The sequence below is a fragment of the Centroberyx gerrardi genome, chromosome 2 (genome assembly GCF_048128805.1).
Source record: "Centroberyx gerrardi isolate f3 chromosome 2, fCenGer3.hap1.cur.20231027, whole genome shotgun sequence".
Classification (NCBI taxonomy): Eukaryota; Metazoa; Chordata; class Actinopteri; order Beryciformes; family Berycidae; genus Centroberyx; species Centroberyx gerrardi.
This window is the reverse complement of record NC_135998.1, coordinates 33,614,914-33,624,991: the sequence shown is the minus strand read 5'-3', so window position 1 is coordinate 33,624,991 and position 10,078 is coordinate 33,614,914. Positions and strand designations below refer to the sequence as shown.

Genomic DNA, 10,078 nt, shown 5'->3' with positions numbered 1-10,078 from the left:
CATCATCTCCTCCCTTCTCACCCTAATTCCCCCTCTCTTTCCCTCATTGCCCTTCACACAATCCTGCCCCTATCCCCCCTCCCGACCCCCCCCCAAACGCTCTGCAGACCCAGTGAATGAGAATACAAAGCAGAGTAATTTCATGGCTAAGCAGGCCAGATAATCAGCAGTCATATTTCACAGCCATAACAGAGCAGCCTGAGCCGGACCACACCGGCCCCCCCTGGCCCCCCCTGGCCCCCCCTGGCCCCCCCCTGGCCCCCCCCTGGCCCCGGTCCCTGGCCCCGGTCCGGGCTGCAGAGCTGAGAGTGCGGCCGCAATCGTTCATATTAGCCGCTGTCCTCTTTTCCTTCCTCTGCCCGCCGTTCGCTTCCCTTCTCTTTTACTTTCAATTTTTTTCCTCTTCGCTTTTCAAGACTCCTCTCCTCTCTTCTCCCTCCCCTCTGTTCCTGTAGTTAATGCTATCAGACCCATCGATCGCCTTTCTTTTGTGTGATTCCTGAGCAGCAGCAGCTGTGAGTTTCCTGGCTGCTTTGTTCTAAGTCTGCTGTTAACTGACCTGTTAATGTTAACGATGTTAGAAACATGTTAAGTGACCCTGATTATTACACCTAACCCATGTAAAGCCCCTTTACACTTCCTCTGTTCTCTACTCTGCTCTGCTCTACTCTGCTCTACTCTACTCTACTCTACTCTACTCTACTCTGCTCTACTCTACTCTACTCTACACTGCTCTGCTCTGTTCTACTCTACTCTACTCTGCTCTACTCTACTCTACTCTACTCTACTCTACTCTACTCTACTCTACTCTGCTCTACTCTACTCTACACTGCTCTACTCTGCTCTACTCTACTCTACACTGCTCTGCTCTGCTCTACTCTACTCTACACTGCTCTGCTCTGCTCTACTCTACTCTACACTACTCTGCTCTACTCTACTCTACTCTGCTCTACTCTGCTCTACTCTACTCTACTCTACTCTGCTCTACTCTACTCTACTCTACACTGCTCTGCTCTGTTCTACTCTACTCTACTCTGCTCTACTCTACTCTACTCTACTCTACTCTACTCTGCTCTGCTCTACTCTACTCTACTCTACTCTACTCTACACTGCTCTGCTCTACTCTACTCTACTCTACTCTACACTGCTCTGCTCTACTCTACTCTACTCTACTCTACACTGCTCTACTCTACTCTACTCTACTCTGCTCTACTCTACTCTACTCTACACTGCTCTACTCTACTCTACTCTACACTGCTCTACTCTACTCTACTCTACTCTACACTGCTCTACTCTACTCTACTCTACACTGCTCTACTCTACTCTACTCTACTCTACACTACACTACTCTACTCTGCTCTGCTCTGCTCTACTCTACTCTACTCTACACTACACTACTCTACTCTACTCTGCTCTGCTCTGCTCTACTCTACTCTACTCTGCTCTACACTACACTACTCTACTCTACTCTACTCTACTCTGCTCTGCTCTGCTCTGCTCTACTCTACTCTACTCTACACTGCTCTGCTCTGTTCTACTCTACTCTACTCTGCTCTACTCTACTCTACTCTACTCTACACTGCTCTGCTCTACTCTACTCTACTCTACTCTGCTCTACTCTACTCTACACTGCTCTGCTCTGCTCTACTCTACTCTACTCTGCTCTACTCTACTCTACACTGCTCTACTCTGCTCTACTCTACTCTACACTGCTCTGCTCTACTCTACTCTACACTGCTCTGCTCTACTCTACTCTACTCTGCTCTACTCTACTCTACTCTACTCTACTCTACACTGCTCTGCTCTACTCTACTCTACTCTGCTCTGCTCTACTCTACTCTACTCTACTCTACACTGCTCTGCTCTGCTCTACTCTGCTCTGCTCTACTCTACTCTACTCTACTCTACTCTACACTGCTCTGCTCTACTCTACTCTACTCTACTCTACACTGCTCTGCTCTACTCTACTCTACTCTACACTGCTCTACTCTACTCTGCTCTACTCTACTCTACTCTACACTGCTCTACTCTACTCTACACTGCTCTACTCTACTCTACTCTACACTACTCTACTCTACTCTGCTCTGCTCTGCTCTGCTCTGCTCTACTCTACTCTACTCTGCTGTGCTGTACTCTGCTCTACTTTACTCTGCTCCACTACTTTGCTCTGCTGTACTCTGCTTGACTCTATTCTACTCCATTCTACTCTCTTCTACTCTGCTCTATTTTACTCCACTCTACTTTCCTCTTGCTTTCTCTACTCTAAATTCTAAATTCTACCCCAAATTGCTCTACCCTGCTGTGCTCTACTCTAATCTATTCAACTCTGTTCTACTCTACTTTCCTCACCTCTCGTCTACTCTGCTCTACTCTAATCTACTCTCCTCTGCTCTACTGTCCCTCTAAACTACAGTTTGAATGACAGATGCGTACATGCTGCAAAATAACTTGTGAAAACTTGGACTTAGTGGGGATAAAATGTATCAGAACATGGTGTAATGTGTAAATGTGTATGATGACTTTGAGATGTGTGTGTGTGTGTGTGTGTGTGTGTGTGTGTGTGTGTGTGTGTGTCCCAGGTGTGTTTGCGTTTGGTCTGTTTGCGACGGACATCTTCGTCAACGCGGGCCAGGTGGTCACCGGAGGCCTCTCGCCCTACTTCCTGTCCGTCTGCAAGCCCAACTACACCGGCACCGAGTGCCGCTTCAACCACCAGTTCATCGTCAACGGCAACATCTGCACCGGAAACCCCGTCGCCGTGGAGAACGCCCGCCGCTCCTTCCCATCCAAGGACGCTTCGCTGAGTGTGTACTCCGCCGTTTATCTGACGGTGAGAAGAATGTACACACACGCACACACACACACACACCTCCACTTGAATCTAATCAATATTTTATCATCATACAATATTTCATAAAGGTAAACAAGTACTATGTGGCATTTTACATCCAAAAACAAAACAAAATTGTAAAGAAAAAAAATACATATAATACATATAAATGATTCACATTTTATGCATTTTGACTGTGCTGTTTAACTTGCACTATTAGACAAATTGCTTTTTTGAAGATATTGAAGTCTGTTATCTAGCGATGAAAAGAAATTCCATGTTGATGATTTTTATGACCAAGAGGAAGCGCGTTGATATAGATTAATATCGGGCCCAGGATGGATCCTTGAGGTACTCCGCAGCTAAAATGTGGAGAATTTAGCCCAAATGTGTTTCCTAAAGACACGACATAAACCAATTTAGTTCGTCAAAAGCTCTAAAATTGAGATGATTTCCGACAATAGTGGTGTCGTAAACCTAAAGAAGGGTTATTGGTGAATAACGTTCAAATCAAATTAGTGTTATATAATATCTATATAATACCTATATTTAAAATTTTCTTGGTAAAGAAAATCAAAACTTCTGACATCTCTCAGTGGTGTTCTGTGTTATTTTTATATGAATATACAGTGTACAAATACTTTTCTGTTATATTCTTATCTGCAGTATTGAATTCAGACATTAATTCCTTAATTCATTTTGCTGTTCCATTTCCGTTCAGCTTTCCTGCTTTTTCTAATAATAACGCAGGCCCTTCTTCATCCAAACAAAACTTTGATTTGTTCTTTTAGTTTTGCAGAATTTGTTTCTTTTAGTTTTAATCAGAGCAACTTAATCGAGTGTAGCCAAACAAATGTCGTTGAAATTCTCCTCCAGATTCTGTAATAGATTTTCTGTAATAGAATCTGAACACAGTTAATTAAAAACATTATCAAATGTACTTGTAGTGGAAGAATTAACCCTATGGGACTGTATGCAATTGGTTTACATCTTGGTGGGAACAAAACAAGGAAAAAACAATACCAGAATAATCAGAGACAAATAGATCTTTTGTTTCTAGACTGTTCAAAGTTAAGCCGAAAGTTATCACAAACTCAAGTGAGTGACTGAGCTAACAGATCTGTCCTTTTACAGACTGTGTGATTTCATTTTGAGGTTTAGAAGAAGATTTAGAAGACATTTTACAATATACACCTAAAGTTATTCCTATGAATTATAGTGACACCAACCCCATGGCCAGTGAGTTTCTGACAGCAAGAGATATTGCACAGAGTGGGTTCATTAAGGCAGTGAAATTAATTTAAATGAATGATTAAATGAATTTATTTCAACCGTATCTCTGATATCACAGGAAAGTAAGGCTATACATAGAAATCAAATCACCGCAAATGAAAGTGTGATCCAACAACATAACATTAAAACAATCAGGATTGTGTTTGAGCACTTAATTACAGTTCTGTTGAAGCCAAATGGACGGTTGACACTGCTGGCTCTGTTCCGGCCCACTCAGCAGTTCGGAGGCCACATTGGACTTAATACAATTTTGAGGAAATTACATTTGATGCTAAATCTACTGTGGTGCGAGCTAGATGGTCTCGTCATGCGCCAGCAGAGGAGCAGCTGATGCAAATCCTTTATTTCTCCAAAGCTATGGATGTTAGACAGCCTGCTTGCATGTCTAATTATGCAACACTGCTGCAACCTCTGTAAATATCTGTTAGGAGATGTGGGGAACATCTGTAGATACAATTTGGGAATTAAATATTGTTGATTTTAATGTATGGGATGTATGCAATGTAGTGAGATGCGGCAACACAGGGAGGATATGCGGTATACTTGGGTTAGGTAGAGAGCTGTCGTTTCTGAATTGAATCATTCCCATACTCAAGGCAAAGGAGTGGTACACTGGATCTGGATTTTTGGAGGCTCTGAATAGGAAGGAATGCCTGATTGCTCTGAAAAATTTTGGTGGAGGGACCTGGCGCCTCTGGATCTTGGACGGAGGAACCTGGAAACTCTGGAACTGCTATTTCTGGACTAAAGTGTGGAGGAATATTACATGTAAGTCAGGGGAAGGTCCTGGCGTCTCTGGAAATTGGGTGGAGGAATGAAGGAGCTCTGACTGGCTTCCTTCAGGAAAGGAGGAGAGGATTGCTGACGTCTCTGGAAGGAGGATAGGGGGGAATCTAGGCGTTTCTAAATGGGGAACACAAAGGGGCCTTCATTTCTCTTTGAGGGATGTGAAGATTGCCACTGATTTCTCTTGTAAGCATGAGAAGCATGTAGAAGGGTCCTGGCTTGCCAGTACTGGTATCTGTAGAAGCGGAGGATCTCCATCTTCTTGGAGATTTTTTTTTTTTTTTTTTTTTAACCTTTATTTATTCAGGGGAGTTTCACTGAGAGCAATACTCTCTTTTTCAGGAACGCCCTGATCACATTCACACACATTCACACCTGGAAGCTGATCAGTACAACCACAGTCTAATCTGCTGGCCACTGAGCAGCTCCACTGGAGCGGTTGGGGTTAAGGGCCTTGCTCAAGGGCACCTCAGTGGTGGTAATGAGGGAGGGGCAAGCGCTGCTTTTCACTTTCCCCACCTAGATTTATCCTGCCGGTCCGGGGGATTGAACCGACGACCTTCCGGTCACAAGCTCGCTTCTCTAACCTTTAGGCCACCACTGCCCCCAAAGTTGAAGAGATGGAAGTGGAGAAGCTTTCTGCTCTCTATGAGAAGTCAATGGTGACCTTCCAAATGTTATATAGCTTTCCAACCTCACTCTTAAGGTCTGGGATTCTCAGAGGCTTGATAAGTTCAGTGCTTCTCCATTCAGTTGAACTTTCTTCATTTGACTGCAGACCGTGGACACATTAGGTCCATATTGTTTGCTCAAATCAGTGTTGTTGCATCCTCTCCTCTCCCCATGATGATGAGAAGAGGAACATCAAGACGTGGAAGCAAAGTAGAAATGGTGATTCTTGGTTCAGGACAGCACAGCTGCAAACACTGCAGGGGCCACAAGTCCTTTCCTATGCTTTAACCCCTTGCACACTGACTTTCCCCTTAAATTTCCCCTTAAGTAGTTTAAAATACTTTTTTTTTTTTTTTTTAACATATATGACAATGTCACATACATATTTTGTATCTGCTCACTTCAATGCTCCACTGAAGCTACTATAGCTGCTTATATTGTGAGAAATATTCAAACCTAAGATGCCATTTTTATAGCTGCACCATCACATCAAATGGAAAAAATCTAGCTGTCTTTTGCGTCATTTTATATACATTTCCCTGTAATTCATCATGACATATTTGGTATCTTTAGAAACCTTGGGATTTTGACTAGAATTTAAAATAAAGTTCTGTAGGTTTTAACAAAGCTTGGCCGCGCAACATGCGTTTGTAATGACCCACCGGCAGGACTGGCAGGGGGGAAGAGGCTAAATCATTAGTCCTGTCATGATGATATGTTTGGCTCTTCTCAGTTTATCTGTAGAGATTTATAGACACTCTGAGTTATGGTATGCCATATTTTGTTAATATGAAGACTTGGCAAAAGACTCTTAGCTTATACCAGCCTATATTATTACCACTGGAATCTGCAAATTTCTGTTAATCTTGGCTCAGTCTACACGGCCATTAATAAGATGAGAATTTGAAGAGCTGCTGTTGAGCTCAGCTGCTTAAAGGATGAGTTTGGTGATTTTGGACCCGTATATAATTTGTCTTTTACATAACTGTAGTACTTGGACCTGCAGACAATATTGGCTCCACAGTCAGCTCTCTGTTGAAACAGCGAGCTCTGTTGCCTCTTGCTGCTAACAATGAGTCCAAATGGCGTTTGTCAAAATATCTCAAATAGCTGCATCTGGAGCCAGTATACTCTGTTGATCCAAGTACTACAGGTAAGAGACAAATTATATATAGATCCAAAATCACCAAATTTAAAGAGCAGAGGGGCAGGTAGGGTTAGTAGGACCTATGAGTAGATGGACAGACATTGTAGTGAGGGAGGATTGGAGGAGTTCAGCTCTTCAGTGAGTGTGGAAGGAGAGAGAGGCTCAGCAGAAGTGAGATCAGACATAAGACAGAGTATATGTTTTAAAAAGCTGATGGTCTGCTCAAACTCTCTCTTCACAGTAGCAGGTTCCCTCATTAGATCCTCCTTGTAATCTTCCATGCTCTTTGTGAAACACACCTGTGATTTATATGATGTAAGTTTCCGAAATCTTTTCTCAGCCCTTTAGTTTAGTTATAAAATGGACAGAACCCATTTCCGCTGTCAGGGAATGGTAAACTACTTGCTCTTACTCGATTTCTATGGGGAGCGAGGTGTGGTGGGACCAGCTACTGTGTATTATAACAAAAACTCTACACCTCCAGTTGATGTGAATGAGGGACACAGGAATGAGGGACACCCGTGGGACACAGGAAAGCGTAGAGAGTCATCTTGCCCTTTTCAAAGTCTCTGATCTAATCTAATCTCCCCTCTGTCCTCCTTTTTTCCAGATGTACATCACCAGCACCATCAAGACCAAGTCCAGCCGCCTGGCCAAGCCCGTGCTCTGTCTGGGCACGCTCTGTTCGGCCTTCCTCACCGGCCTCAACCGGGTCTCCGAGTACCGGAACCACTGTTCGGACGTGGTGGCTGGATTTATACTGGGATCGGCCGTTGCTCTGTTTCTGGTGAGGAGGAGGGAGGAGAGGAGGTTTGGGGAGGAGTGGGAGGGAGGGATGAAGGAGAGGAGAGAAGAGAGAAAGTGATTAGTTGGTTCCTGTCTGAATATTCTGCACTCAGCCCAACCTGAACCCCAAAAACTTCAAAATGACTCATTATTTTATACCTAATAAGTACTAATAACAGTATTTTTCAACATTATTTTTGAAGTGACCCAAACACGAGCAATTAAGTGAGGAATTCAGCCAGAGCCTGTAGCGTGGATTCGGTCCAATCTTGAAAGTCAGTCATGACGCCAATTTGTTTTCTGTAATCAGCCTCAAAGTCATGTACACAGCAGATTTTCCAGTGTTCTTATGCGTAGATTTTTTGGTGACAATTATTTTGAGTTGACAAGTGTTGATTGGAGAGTTATTTGTCCACTTACAGAGCTGATATGGCTCTCAGGCAGCTGTTCATAATTATCTAAAAGTGTTAAATTAACTCTAGACTTATATAAACACTGGCATAGTGTTGATTTTTATGATTGTTTTTTTTTGCTGCGTACCAGGTTCAGTCGGGTGTATCGCTTCCCACTGGGTTTGCACATGAATGTTAAGCTCTAATTTGGGAAAGGAGATAAAAACAAAAGAGTAGAGGATGAAGAGGTGATAGAGGAGGGGATGAGAGAGAGGATGTGGCAAGGTTTATACCGGGCTCACAGGAGGTTCAGACGCAGGTGAGGCAGGATAGAGGGATAAGGTTGGGGAAGTATCGGAGGAATGAGGGGAAAGAGAAGAAAGGAGAGAAAATGCTGAGGTGGCGTCTGGATTTATCGGTAGGGTGAATAGAGGAGGGAACGAAAAAGAGAAAAGGAGATAGGAACACTAGTTTTAATTAGTGGTTTGATTTAATTTTGTTTTTTTGGGGAGAGGAGAGGATGCAAATTAGAAAGGTGAGTGAACCAGCGATCTGATTAATTCTGGTCCTGCTCAGTTGTGGTCCTGAGGAGAGGAAGGAGAGGAATCTTGTTATCTATCTGCTAGAATCAACGGTATAACAAGGAGATAAACTGGGCAGTCTGGACTTCTCCATCTAAGCAGAAATTTCCCTGTCCTGCAGACTTTAATGTAAAATCAAGAACAGGACTCTCCCCAGCCTCATGTGACTTGTTTTCAAACAGCTTTAACCCTGAGGGGCTGGCTTCCACTGAAAATTAAAATGGCTTTGAAAAACAGCCGATTTGATGCTGAGCTTTTAAATGTGGGGGTTGCGATTACAGCTGAAACCTTCACTTGTTGCTGGGCTGCAGCGGAAAGCCCGCTGAGAAGGAAGGAAGGTGCGGGGGATCTTCCACAAATCAAAAAAGATTTATTTAACGGTCTCAGAGGCTTTATTACATGTAATTGCTGCTGGGCCCGAAGCATCGAGGCAGGATAGGGTATAAAAGAGAGGAGAGGAGAGGAGACAGGGAGGGAAGACTGAGGAAAAGAGGAAGGCAGAGATGGGTTTTTTTTTCAGTCTTTTGTTTGAATCTTTAAATGAAAGGTGTTTATATGTATTCACAGGGAAATGCCTCAGGTTATATGTTGTGATGAAGCACAGTCCAGTTTGTGAATATCAGTAACTCTTTCCGCAGTAAATGCATGGGGATTTACGACTTACAGAGATTCACACTACATACGAACACACCTGCCACAGGACAACTGGACCTCATATGCAGCTCAAACAGGACTAGGATTTGACTGATACAGGTTTTTGAAGGCCAATAGCGATACAGATATTTATAGATATTTTGTGCCAACATTCAAAGTATTTCGATTTGTCCATTTTCATGCCACATAATTACAATTATTCAGTGTTTCCACCAGAATTTTATTCTCGGCAAGGTGCAAAAAGCCTCTGAAACAGTCTTTAGACCATAAAACTCTCCACTGAAACTAGTACAAATCAATTTATTTGGAGTTAGCAGATGCTGAAGGCAGGGTGACCCACCCCACTGTTCACTAGCAGGAGAGACTCGATTACTGCCTTTAAGCATTAATTTGCAGAAAAAGAAACCAAACAAACATTATTGAACCATTGAATTAAAATATAAAATGTGCAAAGAAAATAAAATGTCAAATTGCAGGTTTTCCAGTTGCTTATTAACATGCTGATTAGTAGTGTATTTGTTCATTATTAGTCATTACAAACCCCTTACTAGCACCTTATTCTGCACTATAGTATTATTATTTTATTTTTTTATAGCTGTATGACATACAGTATGGTATACTGAGTACATTATTGATAAATGGTACAGTAGTGTACCAAGACGAAGTTATGCTGAACATATTGAGATGCATGAAATTATCCCAGTGTGTTAAACATGGTCATAGGCCTGGACTGAATAACACTGCTTGTACTGATAGTGTAGTGATGCACGATGATTGAGGCAAAACCCACCTGCATATTAACAAATTGTATGGCAATAAATAGTGACAGCAGTGAGATTCCAGATAGAAGCAAGTTCGCTAGGTCTGCAGCAGCTGTTGAGGTGACTGGTGGTTTTGGTGTTAATGGATGCTTGCTGCCTCTCAGAGGAAAGTTGCT

At 42.8% G+C, this 10,078-nt stretch overlaps 1 protein-coding gene across 1 annotated transcript in view; it reads left to right on the top strand.

The window, feature by feature from the left end:
* Positions 1 to 10,078, top strand: part of plppr1 (phospholipid phosphatase related 1) — a 47,667-nt gene that overhangs the window by 30,264 nt on the left and 7,325 nt on the right. The window contains exons 4-5 of the mRNA XM_071894858.2: positions 2,580 to 2,830; positions 7,339 to 7,515. Coding sequence (XP_071750959.2) covers positions 2,580 to 2,830; positions 7,339 to 7,515 — 428 coding nt within the window. The remainder of the gene's footprint in view (positions 1 to 2,579; positions 2,831 to 7,338; positions 7,516 to 10,078) is intronic.